A 19,485-nucleotide genomic window follows, 5' to 3' on the forward strand; every position below is an offset into this window, starting at 1 on the left:
TGCAAGAATGCCTACTCATCTGCTAAAAGTACATGGGTCTCTCTTCAATCACAGCACAAAACACTGGAATCTTAGGAACACATCGGAACGCTCAACCTTGACCTGACTGCTATCCAGAACTTGCCAAGAGTACAGCTGAAGCAGCTGATACTTGAGAAAGATACGTCACATCTACAATCTTCTGAGTTATTTATGCTCTCTTTCTTTACAAAGTGAAATCACCACAAAGCAATTTACCTGGACCACAGTAGCTTAGCTACCCACAGAAATACTTTCATAAGTTGAAATACATTATTATGCCCTCAGCTCCTATTGAGAATCTATATAAAATATCACCTTTTAAAGAACATTAGCACAATTTCCACAAAACAGCAATTGAAGGCATTTTCCATTATGATTCTCAACATTTCTTATATAAACAGTCCTCTTAAAATGTACTGCCCCAAACACTTATGCCTATGGATGAAATTGTATGCTTACTTTATCTGAAAACAATTGCATGCCCCACCCGGTTTCTCTTTGTGCCCTGGTTTCCAGGAAGCTCAGTACTAAATTTAGTGCTCAATTGTAGCCACTCTCACACAATTCAACATACACATATCTCTTTCCACCTTCAGAAGGGAGCTTTTTTCCCTGTTTGTTGCTTTGTTTGCTTTTCCCTCCGATGATCAAATAGTACAATGGTCATTATTAAAAAATATGGGACATACAGAAAGATATAAAGCAGCAAAAGATGTAAAGCAGCAAGAAAAACAATTTCCAGTGGTTTCTGATCTCTTTCTAAAAATCTGATTCCATTGCCTAGGCCTATACTTGCTTTAACACTGTAAGGCACACAATTTGGTTTTGGAAGCAGGTAACTCCTGGCTATCCCAGCCTCGGAAGAGGTTATGTTGCATGCATGTTTCTGTGTAGCTGAGTGAAGAGTGAAATGAGGCACAGAATACAAAGGCTGAATACATGTGGAATCACAGATGTATTCAGATGTATTCAGATGTATCCAGTCTGAAACTAGAAAGAATCTTTCAGATCATCTGCTCAAATTCCTTCATGTTCCAAATAAGAAGCCCCCTCCTCTCCGTGCCAGGCTCCTAGTTATCTTCCTTGTGTTCACCTAGTGAGGCGCATCACTCATCAGACTGGTGTAAGCGCCAGGCTTTTCACAGGGTCATATTTCCTAGTGGGTGGAGTGACCAAGTGTTCACCTCCTTTGCTTTTGTTTTTCCAGAGCTGGCCAGCCAGGCTGAGTCGACTCCAGGTCTGCCTGGCAGGTCCTGCTGGCTCTCTCTCAGCACTCTTGCCTGAGTGCCTGGAGCTCCTGTATCATGTAGTCAGAAAGGGACAGTAACGTCTCAACATTTAGATTCAAGGGGAAGATACTGGTTAGTGGGTTAGCAGATGCCAGCCCAGCTTTAAAAACAAAGCGGAACTTTATTTCCCATGTAACTTCAGGTCCTTGTGCAGGTACCCTCTGCATCCCCACAGGGAGGAGGGGAGGTTGGCAGGATGGATTTAGACATACTTGGATGCCTGGTGAGAACCCCATTTAACAGCACCCAGAGCCATCTCTAATATCTAAAAGGGTGGTGGGACTCTACCTCGAACTGAACACACAGTTCACTAAAAAGGAAAAGAAATGCTCAGTAAAAGACTCAAGAGATATGAAAGATATGATGAAACTCACCAGCAGTTAAAAGTATAAGCTTTTAAAAGGATGGATGGTAAAAGAATTTCAGGGACAATTATATTTTTTAGTGTTGAAAAATATAGGTGAAAAAATATATAGGTGAATATAGAGTCATAGAGTCAAGTCCAGTAAAGTTGGAAACATAGGCTGATTTTTCAAATATACCACCAAACTAGGTTGAATTTAAATTATAAATATTAAATGATCCTGACCAGAATCAAAGCATAGCTTCCTAAAAAATGCTTCCTTTCTACCGTTTAGTAAAGCTGTAAATCACTGAACCACAGAACTTTGAGGCTGGAAGAACTGCAGCTTTTATCCAATCCAAGCAATGTTTATGAATAATCTTAAAAAGCAATCTTCTAAAAACATGAATCATAAATTATATCCAAATCCAGTCGGCAGGAAACCGTATACAGGGTATGTGGAAGAAGAACTGGCTGCTTTAAACAGGGACTCCAGAAGGGATTTCTGGGTTTAGTTTTTGCTTTGATGACACAAACCCAAACTCCTAGTCTCGCAAGGTACTTCTAAAAACCTCTGACCTGTAAAAATTTTGCAATGGCAATTTCGGAGGCAACCTAACCTCTGTTTCCCAAGAACATTTCCAACCCTCTCTGTCCTGCTCCCTATGGCATGAGGATGAAAACACAAGCAGCACAAACACTGAATAAAACCTCGGAGAAGAAAAAAGATGGTCAGAGTTTCCAATATTCTCTTTGGCCCATGGCATGATATGCCCTGTGAGGGCATCTGGGGCACATGCTAATCCCTATGTCTTATCGGCTGTACCTTGTTCTGGGGCGAGGGGGAACCTAAAGGAAGTAACAGACACAGCCCTTGTCCTCAAGAGGATTACAGTCTCTCTGGGCAGAGAGGCATTAGACGATCTGCTGTGACGAGGTGTACAGCACAGAGGACCAGATGGTTGGTTGAAGAAAGGCTCGAGAATCCCTGAGCTGAGACTTAACTGATGAGTAGTAATTGGAATAGCAGAGAGAGAGGAGAGCACTCCACAGCTGTAGTTACTAATATCACACCTTGCAAACTCCTGCATTATATCTGGTTTTTTTTTTTTTTTTTTTTCAAAATGGTGCCTAGAAAAATGTACACTCATGTTTTCTTTACCATCGAAGGAAACATTTTTGCAATAATAAAGAAATAAAAATCTCACTCCTAATCAAATGGTACAATGCTCACCATTTCATGCACCCCAAGGTAAGGTCTCTTGTTTGAGAATAGACACCAATAGCTGGGCGCAGTGGCTCACGCCTGTAATCCCAGCACTTTGGGAGGCCGAGGTGGGTGGATCGCCTGAGGTCAGGAGTTCAAGACCAGCCTGGACAACATGCTGAAACCCCATCTCTACTAAAAATACAAAAATTAGCCGGGCATGGTGATGGGCGCCTATAATCCCAGCTACTCAGGAGACTGAGGCAGAAGAATCACTTCAACCTGGGAGGCAGAGGTTGCAGTGAGCTGAGATCGCGTCACTGTACTCCAGCCTGGGCAACAAAAAAAAGAAAAACCATGTTAAACATGAGCCTCAATACTGAGATAAACTGGGTAGGTTGTACCTACTTCCACTCCAAGTACCTGAAATTAGAGGAATGGCATTTTGGCTTGATGTCTTTTCCCCTTACCCCCTATTATGAGTATGTAACTAGCTGGCTATGCACATTGATTTATGTCTACTTTGAGAGACTTCCGAGTGTTACACTGGATATGTGGCACTCACATGAGGAATGGTCTAAGAGAGGAGAGGAAGCTGCTGTCCTGTAGAAATGCAGCCAGGAGAGATCTGGTCCTGAGGAATTTCTCTTCCTAGAGGGCGTGGTCAGCTCTCCCATCTCCAAAGCAGGAAGAGAGGACGGGCTCCAAGCCGAAGTGGTGGCCTCTTGGATGTGCACAGTCACTTCTTCTGACGGCCCCATCGCCCTCTCTGTTCCCATCTCCAAGGTTGTTCCACTCTTTGTTTGAAAAGTGGCAATTCTTTCATCGAACTCTGAACTGCTGGATGGCAGGTGAAGACTTTCCGAGGCTGAAAACAGACAGCAACAGTTAGAATTCCACCAGCAGACTTCAAAATGTCTTAATATGATTTTAGGGGGCTCAGTTCTGACATCTACAAAATTTACAGACATAAGAAGAAATTAGGAGAATAATTCATTCTATGAAAAATAAACTCCTGAAAGACCACAGACCAAGGCAGAGAGTGTTATTAGATCTCACAAAGATTCTGTGTATTGTGGTAAAATTCTCAGAAAAGGGGCTCACTGGAGGTAAGTATCAGACAATATGGAATCAGAGATCAGGGTCTGATCATCAGGACCCAGCATCCACATTCCACCAAATTGGTCCCAGAATGTACCTGAATGCAATATAAACAAAATTCCCAATATCTGGGTGACCAAGAAGACCAGGGAATGTCATGTGCAGAGTTTCTAAGCTCTGTAGGAATCATTTATGAATACAAAAGACTTTCAGATGCATCTTTACAGAATCGAGTCCCTCCCAACCAGATCTCCTGCCACTAGGACCCGAAACCATGGAGTCATCTCTGGCAGCTTCATCCTTTACTTTCAGGCCATCAACAGGTCCTATCACTTTTCCTTGGTGAAGTCTCTACCAATCCCCTCTTCTTCATCCCTGTGGACACTAAGCCACATCACAGCACCTGGTGTCTGAATTTCTCTGTCTGCCTGGGTGGTCCCCTTGACTCCAGGTTCCCTCCATCCTCCCACCCCCACGCTAGACATCCTGTACCTGCCTGCCGGGCGAATCCTCCTCAAATTCACTTCAGTTATGTCACTTACTTGCTCAGAAACCTTCATTGACTCTCCTTACCACACCAAATCTAAACTGCCAGGTTTCAAAAGTCCTCCGTGATTGTCCCTAACCCCGTTCACACAATGGTCCTACCTGTTCGTCCTCTCCTTTGTGGGCAACTGATGCCCTCCCCAAGGGAGGCTGCTGGCCTTACCACCCTACAGACAGGCCACACCTGTCTTTCTCTCCTCTGCACCTTACTCTCATTGTCCAGGCATTCCACACCTCAGCACCCCCACCACCTTGCTCAGATACACACACATAAGCTCTAATCCCAGTTCTGAAACCTGTTAACTGTTTGACCTACACATATTGGGGCAACTAACTTCTCTGAGCTTCAGTTTCCAAATGCCTAAAAGGAGAATAACATGATCTCATAGGCTTGCTAGAAGGATTGAGAGAACAGACATGATGGTAAGTAGTAGGTCTCTAATTAATGCTAGTTTTCTTAGTCTTCTCTTCCTTAATGAAATTTTACCCATTGAGCCCCAGCATCTTCTTGATATTTTTTGCTAAAAATAGCAAACCACCAAGCTGTGCACACCAGAGCAAGAACAACCGTTTGGGCCACATCAACACAAACCAAACCCAAGCCTGTCCCAGCTATGCATCCCACAAAACCTACTGCCTCTGAGACCCTTGGGTGTGGCAGGCTCCCTGAAAAGGAATGAAGTTTGGATTCCACTGGCCATGGATCACAGATACCACAGGACCAGCAAATCTGCACCCTTGTCTGGTCGGTATTGACAAGCATAATACAAATGAGGCCTAAGTCACAGGTCTGACCCACCCCAGCCTAGGAACCTTGGAAGGGCACAATGGCTCAGAATGGGGGTTGTGGGCAATGGCAGAAACTTTGTTTTCCAGGACTGGACACACATACATGAAATGTGCATCATCAGCACAAGCTCACCTAAGTTGCCACTCTGGGAAGTCAGAGCTGTTGCTATCTCCAGCGAGTACCCAACAGGCGAAATGGTGAAGTTTGTTCTACTCAAAGAGCCGTTCCTTCCTCTAGCATCTGCTGTTTCAGCGAGTAGAGTGAGGTTTTCTGGAGCATCCGAAGCAGCATGGCTCTTCCCGGAGGTCTGAACCATCACGCCCTCTTTGGAGGACACTGTTGAAAAGTCCTCTTGATTCTGATAGAAGGTGATGTTTTCTACATGGGGCTCAGTGTTACTTTCTGGCCAATGTTTCCAGGCAGCATCTGAAAGAAGAAGAGGATGCATCAGGGAGAGTTTGCTGGCTTCTGAAAAGTAAACCTTCAGAAAAGACACCGTGAAATTCATCAGTAGAGAGTGAATTCAAGTAAAAGAATTTTGGCCAGGTGTGATGGCTCACACCTGTAATCCCAGCACTTTGGGAGGCTGAGGCGGGCATATCACCTGAGGTCAGGAGTTCGAGACCAGCCTGGCCAACATGGTGAAACCCTGTCTCTACTAAAAATACAAAAAAATTAGCAGTCGTGATGGCAGGCGCCTGTAATCCCAGCTACTAGGGAGGCTGAGGCAGGAGAATCACTTGAACCTGAGAGGCGGAGGTTGCGGTGAGCCAAGAACGTGCCATTGCACTCCAGCCTGGGCAACAAAAGTGAAACTCCATCTCAAAAAATAATAATAATAATTTCACCTTCCTTTTTTTCCCATATTCATTATTCTTATAATCCAGAGGAAGGAATTATGAAGCAACAATATAATACAGGATTAAATTGCATTGTGCATAGAATAAATGATGAAAATTTATTGATAGAAAGAGATCAACATGGGGCTCACGGAAGAGCAACTGAACCTCTGGCACCTGTGCAGGGTCAGAGAGGGGATTGGAGGAGGAAGATTGGGTGTAAGCAAAAGGCAAGAAGCATCTCATATTCGCCAAGGTTGCTAACTGTGCCTCCTGGGGTGGTGGGAAGCTATTATAAAAGCTGGCAGCCCTTGACCCTGACACCGACTCTTGCAGGTGGGAGGTGTAACGCACAATTCTGATAAAACATGAAGACTCTGGCAATATTACTAAAACTTGTGTGATGTGCATGGGTTTGAGGCAGCAATTCCAAATTGAATTTATCTGAAGGAGATACTCAAGAATGTGGACAAAGATTTAGCTGCATAGATGTTCATTACAGCATTGTTTACAGTAGAAAAAGGAAAAGAAAGAACAAACCTAAAACTCCTTCAGTAGGTTATCAATTAAATCAGTTACAGCAGACGGTATCCACAAGAAAGAAAACTATGTGGTCACTGAATTGGTGCTACAAAATAAAGATATCCTTCAGGGATTGTTGAATTAAAACAGCAGGCTTCAAATAGACTTTATATGTAATGATCTCATTTTGTGAAAAATAACAGTAAATATGCACTGAGGTAGGTAGCAGACGTAGGTGCCTGATGTGTATTCATTCAAGCACTGCACAAAGATGAAGACAGGTCCTCTTATTCTTCCCATTTTACATAGGAAGCAAAGGAGACATGGAGGGTGGGGGACATCATGCATCTTGCCCAAGTCGCACAGTCAAAAAGCAGGAGGGCCAGGCAGCCTGCTCCAAACCCAGGCCCCTCACCCGCCAGCTGTGCTCAGCTGGAAGGGAAAATGGTGGAGAGGAGTATGGTTTCCAGTTGGGAGTGCTGAGGAAATAATGCTGTTGAGGATGGACTGTTACTTGAAGCCTGTATATTAGGAATGTATTTATATTAGTCAGAAAATATATTTAAATGATAGCTAACTTCCGTAACACCCAAGATGGTGGCAAAGAGGGTATTAGTTAAAAATGTTCTGAGGATGAAGATAAAGTTGGGGGTTAAATTGGGCAAGAGGAAGTCATATGTAGCATCAAATGCCATTTGTCAAGGCAGGAGGCTCAGGGTCAGAGCAGGTGCGTGGGATGCCCAAGTCCAGTCCAAGAAAGCTGCCCTGTTACTCTGGAAAAGTCTGCACCCAACCTGGCCACTGCTTAGAAGCCAAAGCTGGGCCACTGCTGAGTGCTGGGTCACTGCTGGGTGCTGGGCCCCTAAAAAATAGCACCAAAGCCAAACAGCATTCTGAGAACACTGTCCTTTCCCCATACATCCAAACTAATGTGGAATCCAATATCAAATATGGGTGCCAATTGAGGGACACTGAGCAAGGGTGAGGACAAGGCCACGTGAAGTTGTCGCGGATTACGTGACTCCCTGAAAAAACCATTTAATTTTCCTCACTTGGAAATGTTATTTCTCTTTCTGCTTGGGAATGGGGACTGTAGGCATTGGTGAGAAACCTCTGTGGGGATGAATGGAATCACTTCTATTTATATGAATCAAACAAAAATGGCAAACCATCGGACAAGTAGAGGCTGCAGGTAGAACCTACAGTTTGTATCTAAATACCACACACACACACACATATACATACATACACACACACACCCACATATACCCCACACACACATACACATACACACACACACGCACATATACACACACATACACATGCATCCATACATATACACATACTTACACACATACACACATACACACATGTACACATACACACACACACATATACACAGAACAAGTTATCTTTCAGATCAGTGCTGCCTAAAAGATACTGAGTCACAAACACAATCCACATGTGTACACTTTAAATTTTCTAGTAGCTGCATTTTTAAAATTAAAAAATGTGAAATTAATTTCAATGTTAATATTTTATTTCACTCAACATAGCCAAAAGATTATCACTTCAATGTGTAACTGATATAAAAATATTGAGATATTTTATATTCTTTTTTTGGTATTAAATGTTTAAAATCCAGTGAATGTTTTAGGAGCCACATCTCGAGGGCTCCATAGCCACACGTAGCTGGTGGCTGCATCAACCATACATGGCTGGTGGCCGCATCACTTGCCAGTGCAGTTCTAGATCAATGGTTCTGAACATTTCTCCACTCTGATTCACTCCTTCTAGAAGCAGTGGCTCACTTATTTGGGGTTAGGGGATGATGATTATAAAAAACTTCCAGAAGACATTCTGACAAACTTTCCTAAGGGAATCACTTCCTCCCAAAATCCCTTGAGTGTTACTGTTTTTATGCCTCCTGTTCTGTTTCCTGTGGGTGATAATTAACAGACGCTTCCTGGAGGGGGAGGGAAGTTGCCATGCATCTGGGCTCCTCTGGGGCCCAGTTCCAGACAGGCAAGACCCACATGCAGCTAGAAATGGGATGTGGAAGGGCGTTTCCAGGGGCAGCCACAAGGCTTGTAAGTTCAACTTGAGAGACTGGGGTTACAGACAACAGTGGCCCACAGGGCATGTCCCTTTGTTCTACCTCTGGGAGCTGCGAAGGCAAGCTGGTCTCCTGGGAGGAGTTGAAAGGTCTGAGGATGCTTTTTGTCTCCTCTTGGTTAACTGTGCACAATGAGAAATTATTCTCTAAGGAAGCCAGAGAGAAGTGATTGTGGGGAAGCAGAAGGGACTCAAAACCCATGCCCCAAAGCTGGCCAGCTGTGAGCAAAGGGAAGGCAATGAACTTGGCTCCATTACAACCTTCAGACAAGGTGAGACTCAGCCATTGGTGAGTGTGGCGGGGACTTTGAGGAAGCAGCTTTGTTCCCTTCCTCTCCAGGGACCAGGATTGGAGGTCCCAGAGCCCATTCAGCTCAGGGAACTCCAGTGCAGTCTCCGAGGGGAAAAGAATGGCCACGTGCAGACAGGGCAGGACCCACACTGACCTGCGCTCTCTTCCTAAAGGGGTGACTAAAGATGTAAGAAAGAAAAAATGCATACTATAAACAAAACTAAAAGGTAGACAATAGTCCTGCAGTATCCTCCATAACCCTGCCACTATAAACAACTCAAAATGCGGAATAAAATATTTTTTTAAAAAAATTTCTAAAAGCATTGCTGAGCTGGCAAGTAAGTAAAGAATCAAATCTGAGGCCAAAAATGAACCATGACTAGGAATCCAGAGAAGTGAGCTAATGTTGAGGCTGGCAGCTGCCCTGGAGGCACCTGTTCAACATTTGTGACCTTGAATTTCTGTTCTGATGGCTGCCGAGAATCAGGAGATAGGAGACACGATTCTCAAGGAGGGAATCCAACAGGAAACCACACTGTAAAGCTGGGACTTTACACAGCTATGCCTTGGGTGTAAGGCAAATAGAAACAAACCTGCCCCGCAGAAGGGCACAGCAAGGAAACCTGGCCCTTCAATCTTGGTTTCAAGTGAAAGAAAAAATAAATCTCACCCGAGTATATATAACCATAAAGCTAGCCCTCGTATGGGTGTGCTGTATGTCACATTACCTCTATTCACGAGTGGTCCTGAATCCTGTGAATGCACTAAAAACCACCGAATTGTATACTTTCAAATGGTAAACTTTGTGGCATGTAAATCAGGGACCTCCAAACCCAGGCCATGGACTGGTAGTGGTCCATGGGCTATTCGGAACCAGGCTGCACAGGAGGAGGTGAGCAGTGGGCGAGTGAGCATTACCGCCTTAGCTCAGCCTCAGCTCCGCCTCCTGCCAGATCAGCAGTGGCATCAGATTCTCAAAGGAGCAAGAACCTTATTGTGAACTGCACATGTGTGAAAGATCTAGGTTGCATGCTCCATATAAGAATCTAATGCCTGATACATAATCTGAGGTGGAAGAGTTTCATCCCAACCCCCAGCCCACCCCACCCCACCCTATCCATGGAAAAATTGTCTTCCATGAACCCAGTCCCTGGTGCCAAAAAGGTTGGGGACCACTGATGTAAATTATATCTCCAATACACACACATCCTGTTAATAATGGGGCAGGGGCGGTCCTGATGGATAGTGCCTCCAGGTACCTGTATTGTGTAGACACAAATACAAATGCTCTCTAGATAAACATATCTTCAAACCAGTTTTTATCATTTATTGATAACATTCTAAGGAATAAGAGACCACAATCAAAAATCACAAAATACATGAGAAAATGAGGCATCCATGAGGAAACAAGACATCCACACCTCTTTGTCTGGTAATTCTAGTAGTTGAAGTCTTTGCTTGTTAAATAATTGCCAACAAATTAGACAAGCAAAGACTTCAAATGCTAGAATTACCAGACAAAGAAGTATACAAAACTACATTAGAAAAAAAATTTTTAAAAAGAGACTATAATAACCCAAAATATTTGAAAGAAAGCTAGATGGAAATTCTAGAACTAAAAGAAGTAATAATTGAAATTAAAAAAACTCAACAGCGGATTAGATGTGGCCAAAGTGAGAGTTAGAAAATAATTGTAATTCACTAGGCATAGTGGCTCACGCCTGTAATTCTAGCACTTTGGGAGACCAAAGCAGTAGGATTACTTGAGCCCATGAGTTCAAGACCAGCCTAGGCAACATAGTGAGACCTTGTCTCTACAAAAAAATAAACAAAATTAGCTGGGTGTGGTGGTGCATACCCATGGTCCCAGCTACTTGGAAGGCTGAGGTTGAAGGATTGCTTGAGCCTGAGAGATGGAGGTTGCAGTGAGCTGTGATTGTGCTACTGCACTCCAGCTTGGACAACAGAGTGAGACCATCTCAAAAGAAAAAAAAAAGAATTAGAAAATAAATGATAACAGAATGCCCAAAATGAGATTAAAAAACAGAAAATATGAAAAAGAGGTTAAGAGACAAAAAGAGTGAGAAAGTCCAACACACAAATGATTGGAGTTTAGGAGGAGAAAACAGAGAAAGTAGAAGCGAAAATAATTATTTTTTATTTTTTTATTTTTTATTTGAGACAGAGTCTTACTCTGTCACCCAGGCTGGAGTACATCTCAGCTCACTGCAGCCTCCACCTCCTGGGTTCAAGCAATTCTCATGCCTCAGCCTCCTGAGCAGCTGGGATTACAGGTGTGCCACCACACCTGGTTAATTTTTTTGTATTTTTAGTAGAGATGGGGTTTCACCTTTGTTGGCCAGGCTGGTCTCAAACTCCTGACCTCAGGTGATCTGCCCACCTCAGCCTCACAAAGTGTGGGGCTTACAGAAGTGGTAATATTTTAAAAGGTAATGGCTGGAAAATTTCCCAAAGTAATGAGAACTATAAATCTTCATTCCAAGGAGGCTCCTTAGGAGACTAAATTAAAAACGAAACATATACCTCTATCATAGTGAAACTGCACAAAAACCACAGACTAAGACTAGGTCTTAAAAGCAACCAGAGGGGAAAAAAATGGCAAATCATCTATACAAGGTGACAATTACAGCTGATTTCTCAACAGTGATAATGGAAGCCAAAAGACAGTGGATAAATATTTTCAACGTGCTGAGAGAACTATAATTGTATATTCAGCAAAGCTATCTTTGAGAAACATCTTCAGACTATCAAATAAAAACATGTTTGGTCAAAATTGAGTTTTTCAACCATTTCTACTAAAGTAAATTATAACAAATTTCTTTCAAGCAGAAGAAAAACAATCCTTAATGAAAGATATCAGATGCAAGGCAATATAATGAGCAAAAAAAATACATGTGTGAATAAATCTAAAGGAACACTGAATTTATGAAATAATAACAATAACTTCTCATTTGTGAAATTAATAAAACAAGATGGAACAAATCCTGGATAACAATAGTTCATAAGTCTGGCATGGGATAATTAGAATCATGTTGCATAGGAGAAGGGAAACTTTGAATTCTGTGAAAAATGCATTTAAAATACCTTTCTAAAGAATAGAAATAGAGGCCTGGCATGGTGGCTCATGTCTGTAATCTCAGCACTTTGGGAGGCTGAGGTGGGAGGATTACTTGAGGCCAACCTGGGCCTCAAGTAGAGATTCTGTCTCTACAAAATAAAAAAAATTAACCAGGCATAGTGGCACATGCCTGTAGTTGCAGCTACTTGGGAGGCTAGAGTGGGAGGATTACTTGAGCCCAGGAGGTCAAGGCTGCAGTGAGCTATGATGGTACCACTGCACTCCAGCCTGGATGACAAAGCAAGACCCTGTCTCAAAAAAAAAAAAGAACAGAAGTAGAGTGTGTCACTTCCAAACTGGCAGAGCTTGGAATGATATAAAATTGTCATAGAGAGAAATCAGTGAATACTGTCTAAACCAAAATTTAAAAAAAAATCAATAAATAGCAACATAAGCAGGTTAGAGATATGGAAAAAATGACTAAGATAATCAGTTAAAAGGGTTGAGAACGGTTAATTCTGGGGAACAGAAAATGATGATGATAGGAGTGGTCAGAGTTTTTATTACAGTCTTATACAATCTATTTGATTTTCAAACTATGTATAAGTCTGATAAAAATAAAAGCTATATTTGTAACAAGTTGAATGACAAACAAGGGTAAACATCTGCAGTGCCTGATAAAAATGTTTAGCATCCTTAACACACAAAGAACTTTTTCAAATCCCTAAGATGTACCCCTTGTAGACAAAGAACATGAATGTGCAATTCACGAAAGGAAATATATAAGTGGAGAATAAATACATGAAAGCATTGTTGAAAAGCAAGGAAATACAAACCCAAACTAGAAAAGATCTTTTACATTACTTGTTTATTTTTGTGTATCAAATTGGCAAAGATTTAAGAATAATATCTAATGTCATCACAGGTACTTTCATACGATATTGGTAAAAATACAATTAACACAGTCCTTTTGGTGAGGAATTTAGCAATCCATTGCAAAAGCATTAAAAATAGGCATATATTTTGGCCCAAGAATTCCATTTCTGGAAATTAGTTCTAAGGAAATTATTAGGAAGTGTGCAAAGTTTCAGGTATAAGGAAGTTTATCACAGAATTGTTTATAATAATGAAAAGTGGAAACAACCTAAATTTCTACAATAGGGAGTTGGCTAACTTAATTATGAGACAACATTTTAAAGGACTGACCAAAATATATTGTTGATACAGTTTTTCTTATGTATTATGCTCACACTATATTGTTAAATGCAAACATAAATTATAAAATAGTATGTATAATATGAATCCATGTTATTAAAAATACATCTATGACAAATGTGTCTCCCAAGATAAAGAACAAAAATGGTTGGTATCTTGATAAAAGGATCCCAGGTCTACGGACCTGGAGAAGCCACTTAGGAATGGGCTTTCTGGGATCCCCAGACGGCCTCCTAAGGTAGGTGAATTCTGTGACCTTTAATAGAAAGTTGGCTCATGCCAACTTGCTACTAACAAAGTGTGTAGGTAGGAGTTCCAGTGACATTTCTGAAACATAACGTAAGCATGTGAGTGGCTTTTGACGGCACAGCTGAAAGACTGACGAGTTTCCTTGTGCCTCGGCTGCTCTGCACCTGGATGCCTAACTACTCTCAGTAACAGTCATGGCCATAACTGGTGGCCCATGACCACCTCTCCACAGCAGCTAGACACCAAATACACCCTTGGTTAGTGCAGCCACTGCTGGGCCCTGCTGGCCCCAGAGACCTACCTTCTGTGGTTACACCTCCACTTCTCCTTAGTCAGCGGGCACCAGGGTCACCTGCACTGGTGAGAAACTACTGCTTTCCGTGTCTCTAGAAATTCCATCCTTAATAAGAGAGGCAGTGGGGGAATGCACAGACTGTGGTTCAAGTCAGACCATGTAGGTTAGACTTCTGGCTCCACCTCTTTCATACCCTATGATCTTAAGTGAGATCCTTAATTTCTCCACGCCCCAGCTTGCCTTCTGTAAAATGAGGATATTAACAGTATCTCCCTCACTGGGTTGTTGTGAAAACCAATGGAATGTAGACATGTAAGAGCTTAGAAAGAGTACCTGGTACACAGTGAATGCTACATATGTCATAGCTATTAAATGGATTTAGGGTTGTCAACTTTTAAGAAATAGATTTGGGTGGATGACCTTGGCAGGTACTGCTAATCAAAGCTCAGTGTCCTAACCCTTCTTCAGGTAGTGGACCAGAGCCCATACCAGAGCGGCCCCAGGCTCCCAAGCCCTCTTGGAAGCTATGCATCCACTCTGACAAAAGCACTGAGGCTAGACAAATGGCTGCAGGAACAGTTTGGGCCTCGCTGAATTCCACTCCACGACACCTCTCCTAGGAGGTATAGGGAGAGCTTAGGGCGCACAGGGTGAGACCTGGGACCACCTCCAGCATAGCAAGCTCTTGAAGTCACTGGCCTGGTACCCCAAAAGAACAATATCCCACTGTCCCCTACTGAACTCCGGGTACCCCTCTATCTCTCTTATTGCCTACTAACTCTTCCTTGGAAAGGGATTAATAAACCACACAGCTGGAGCAGGCAACACCCCCAGCCCACCCCTACTGCCACTGGAGGTCTTGTTTGACCGTGAACATCCAAGGGCTTTATACGATTCCAGGTGGCATCTCAGCGGGGACAATGGCTCAAATGCTAAAATATGTACTGAAGTCCAATGACTGATCCTTTCTGAAGCCCTGAGTTCATCAGGGCCACTATGGATGAATTCTGTTTAGGGCATGGCTTCCTATTCAGCACCTGTGTACACCCTGAGTAGGAGAGTAATTTGGAATAAACCTGCCACATGGGGGGCGAGCTGTCAAAGAACCTGCTCTTATTCTTGGTGGAGAAGAGAAATGGCCCGGAGGAAAGGAGATGGGATACCTCAAGCTTCAGAGCCTGGGCCCAGTGAAGTCAAGAGTAAGGAGAAGAGGCTGTGCCCCCTCAGACATTCATGGGATGGGAGGGGGAACCCTGGAGGCTCAGTAGGCTGGTGCTGTGCACCTCACCCAGGCCAGCTTCGCAGATGGTCAGAGATGATCATTCCAACCCCATTCACACCAACCCTCCTCATATTAGAGATTCGACATCCCATTTCTCAGGTATCTTTTGAGCTGAAAATACCATCCTTCCCTCTGTACTTAGCCCCCTGTGCTGGGCCATAACTTTCCCTTGTACCATGAATGGAGATTAAATTAACAAGAGCGTTTTATTGCTTGCTTTGCCTGTTTTTTTTTTTTTTTCCTTCTAAAGGACAACTTCCACTTCTGTAGCGTCTTAATGTTCCAAAACATCTGTTTGTGAACCAGCATCATCAGGCATGCTAGCATAGCCCAAGAATAGGGTTTCCTAATTAGCAGCTGCTACAGAGTCAACTCCTTGCCACCCCCCACTCCCTGCCAGTGATTTGGGGCTTTTCAATTTGCATTGTTTCTGAGCAGTGGAGTGAGTAGGAGCATACAGGGAGTGTGCTGTGTTATCCAAAGAGGTGATTTCCTCCTGGAGGGTCCACCCCACCCCCACACCTCAGCATCAACCCCTGCAGCGGGCCAAATGACAAGCGCTGCCAGCTACAAGCTTCTAGGGCACACAGTTGAAGAACAAGCCCTTTATTTTCTTTTCCCTCCATTTGGATTCAGATTTCACTAACATCTATTTAGGGCTTACCACGTGCTAAACATTTTCACATGCATTATCTCATTAATACCCTGTCAAGCGGGTATTATTATCCTCATACGGCACATGGGGAAACTGAGGGTCAGAAAGATTAAGTGATTGTTCCAGGTCATGCACTCAATAGTAGTACAGACACAGTCTGAACCTAGGGCTCATTCCATAACACTCCAGCTTATTCCATGAGGCTTTAAGACACTGGCCGGAAGAGCAGAGCCAAAAAAAAAAAGTCCCCCACAAAAAGCCAAACTGCAGCTTGAAACACAACTGTGCTGACCTTGTTTCTCTCTAAGAGGAATGAAATGGTGCCTATCACATGGGCTTTGGAATCAGACAGACTTGATTTGACAACAGCTGCACATTATTAGCTGGAAGACTGAGCAAGAGGACTTCTAGATCAGCTTCTAACTCAGAGAGGATTTTTATGCATAACGAAAAGAATAAGAGAGAAAGAGTGGAGCCATAATGAAGAATGAGCTTGAGGAACAAGAAAAGTCTGTTTTTGATATGTGACATTTGGGGTGATGTTACAACTTCCAAGGGAAAATGTCTGGCAGACAGTTAAAGATTTGGGACTGTTGATTAGGAGAAGGACAGGATATGACATACGAAGGGAAAAACCAAGGATCAAGGACTGATTCCCGGGAAAACTTGAATGTAGAGACAGGAGAAGAGCCAGTGACAGAGACACAGACGACAAGGGAAGGATAGGATGAAATTAAAGGCAGGAGCCAGTGAAGAGGAAGGCAGTGAGACCAGCCCTGCAGAAAGTCCCTAGGCCTTTCTAGGGTGTCGCCTGGTAGAAGAAAGATGAAGGTCATATTGCTCAAAAGGGAGCGGTTCCAGAACAGTAAGACACTGATACCCAGCTGTGGAATTGCCCATTCCTGCCTCCCCAGTAGAGCATTCCTGGGATCCTCAATTTGGGGACTGGTGGACCACATTCAAATGAAAATATAACATTGTCTTAGATACCAGCAATGGATCCTTACACCTATAAGAGGGGGTTTCTTTGTCATTTTAAAACATTTTCCTAAAATTTAATTGTTCATACAGGGAAGGGAGAAAACAGACTTTTTTTTTTTTTTAAAGGACTTTTAGCACCCTCCTTTAAAATTCCCCTTTGAGTATGATGGACGGCCACAGACTGAAGAGGGGCAGAGCACTGTTCACAGGTCCTTTCCAGGAGAATGAATCTGTGCTTCTCTTCCCACAGATCAAATTAAGAAAAAAATTCCCATGCATTGTACAATCGACAAAGCACTTTTTGCAGGATAATATCATGGCCTAAATTATCCCTTTAGATTCTGACCCTCTGAGGGCAGGCAGGAGGGTAATTCTTGCCCTATTTTACAGAAGTGGAGACTGAGGCTCAGTACAGAAGTCAGCTGCCCAGGTTAACCCAGAAAATAGGTGGCAGAGCAAAGACTAGAGCCCAGCTCCTTCATTCCAGTGTCTTTCCTAACTGACCACTTTCAAATGAAAACCAGTGAAGATTGAGCAGAGAGAAGCTCTTGCTAAACTGATTTCTGGCACATGGCAAGCTCTACTGACTAGCATCCATACTGCTTTACATCCTTCATTCTGGCCAAAGTTACCTGGATTGTCTCTGGTGCCCCCATCCCTCTCCAAAGGTGACCACTACCCTTACGGACCACAGCAACCAACTAACCTGACCTTCACAGGGCTGAGGTCCAAGAGGGATAGTAACAGTTTCAAATCTGCAAAACACCAATGAGTAGCATTTATAAATTCAAAAAATATTTACTTTCATACCCATTAGGAAGGCTATTATCAAAAAAGAAGAATGGAAAAGAAATGCTGGCGAGGATATGGAGAACTCAGAACACTCCCACAGTGCTGGTGCGAATGTAAGATGGTGCAGTCACTGTGTAAAACAGTATGGTGGTTCCTCAAAAGCTGAAGAGTTATGAGTTCATCCAGCAATCCCACTTTTGGGTCTATATCCAAAAGAACTGAAAGCAGGAACTCAAACAGACACTTATGCATCCATTTTCATAGCAGCATTATTCACAACAGCTAAAAGATGAAAGCAATCCAGCTGTCTATCAGTAGATGAAAGGATAAACAAAATGTGGTATATATGTACAATGGGATATTATTCAGCCTTCAAAATGAGGGAAATTCTAATTAACACATGCTACGACATGGGTAAATCCTAAAAACATGATGGTTAGTGAAATAAGCCAGCCACAAAAGGACAAATATTACATGATTCCACTTTCATGAGGTATCAAGAATAGGCAAAATCACAGAGACAGAAAGCGGAATAAAGGTTATCAGGGGCTGGAAGCAGGGAGGAACAGGAAGTTATTATTTAATGAGTTTCTATTTGGGATGATGAAAAATGTCAGTAAACAGATGGTGACGATGATTGCAACAACATTGTGATTGTACTCAATGCCACTGAACTGTATACTTAAAAATGGTTAAAATGGTAAATTTTATGTTGCGCATATTTTACTACAATAAGAAATGTATGTATTTAATAGGCCACGTGCAGTGGCTCATGCCTGTAAACCCAGCAATTTGGGAGGCCCGAAGTGCGTGGATCACTTGAGGTTAGGAGTTTGAGACCAGCCTGGCCAACATGGCAAAACCCTGTCTGTACTAAAAATACAAAAAAATTAGCCGGGCATGATGGCACACGTCTGTAATCTCAGCTACTCAGGAGGCTGAGGTACAAGAATCACTTGAACCTGGGAGGCGGAGGTTTCAGTGAGCCGAGATCATGCCACTGCACTCCAGCCTGGGTGACAGAGCAAGACTCTGTCTCAAAAAAAAAAAACAAAAAGTATGTATTTACTGAGCACCAACCATAAGCAAGACACTGTGAGGGTTACAAGGATGAATCAGGTACAGAATCTACCTCGAGGAGTTCCAGGAGAGCTGGACCATGTTAATAAGTCCCTGTGATGCTTCTGGGGTGTGAGAAGGGGCCCCCCAGGGGTAGAGACTGAGACTGTGCCTGGGAGTTTGGAAGGGGCAAGGCTAGGACTAGAAACTCATCCTTCCTTCCACGGCTGCCAGTCCCAGTCCCCTTCAACTAGCAGGGGCCCTTCCCCTGCAGGCCCTCTTTGCCTCATACCTTCCCCCAAGGGTCCTCTGGATGAGGGGGATTTCAGGCTGGTGGCCAGCAGTGGGATATTTCTGGGACATGCAAGAACCTTGGGGGCCTGTGGGAAGGTGGCTGTGGCCTCCCCAGAAAAGCAGCCGCCCACTCAGCGAGGCCACTCTGGGCTGTGTTTTGAAATGCTGCTGCGGATGTAATGATTTTGGGCGGAGGACGTTTAGAAGCCAAATGAGTTTGTGCGAACAAAAGACTAAGCCCTCGATCTGGACTGTCCAGGGCTCTCGGGGAGTTTCGTTTCCTTCCTTGTTCTTGCCCTGAAAGAAGCAGCCCTAAGAAAAATCAAGCGTGTTGGAAAGTGCTGGACTTGAGATTTGATGATCAGATTTTTAAAACGCTTCCCCTGCAAGCGCTCTAGCAATGAAGAAAGTAAAATCTATCTCCCCTCCCTGTGAGGGGTGGGCTGTTGTTGAGCTGAGCATTCTCTCCGGGTGACAGACGTCTGCTGGACTGAACCCAGACCCAGGGGAGGCCTGGCC

General features: G+C 43.4%; 1 protein-coding gene across 1 annotated transcript in view; it reads right to left on the reverse strand.

The window, feature by feature from the left end:
* HEG1 (heart development protein with EGF like domains 1) overlaps positions 1 to 19,485 on the reverse strand; it is an 89,721-nt gene that overhangs the window by 57,492 nt on the left and 12,744 nt on the right. The window contains exons 2-3 of the mRNA XM_030801767.1: positions 5,430 to 5,723; positions 3,426 to 3,728 (exon numbers count right to left, since the gene is read on the reverse strand). Coding sequence (XP_030657627.1) covers positions 3,426 to 3,728; positions 5,430 to 5,723 — 597 coding nt within the window. The remainder of the gene's footprint in view (positions 1 to 3,425; positions 3,729 to 5,429; positions 5,724 to 19,485) is intronic.

This window comes from Nomascus leucogenys, chromosome 21, assembly GCF_006542625.1.
Source record: "Nomascus leucogenys isolate Asia chromosome 21, Asia_NLE_v1, whole genome shotgun sequence".
Lineage (NCBI taxonomy): Eukaryota > Metazoa > Chordata > Mammalia > Primates > Hylobatidae > Nomascus > Nomascus leucogenys.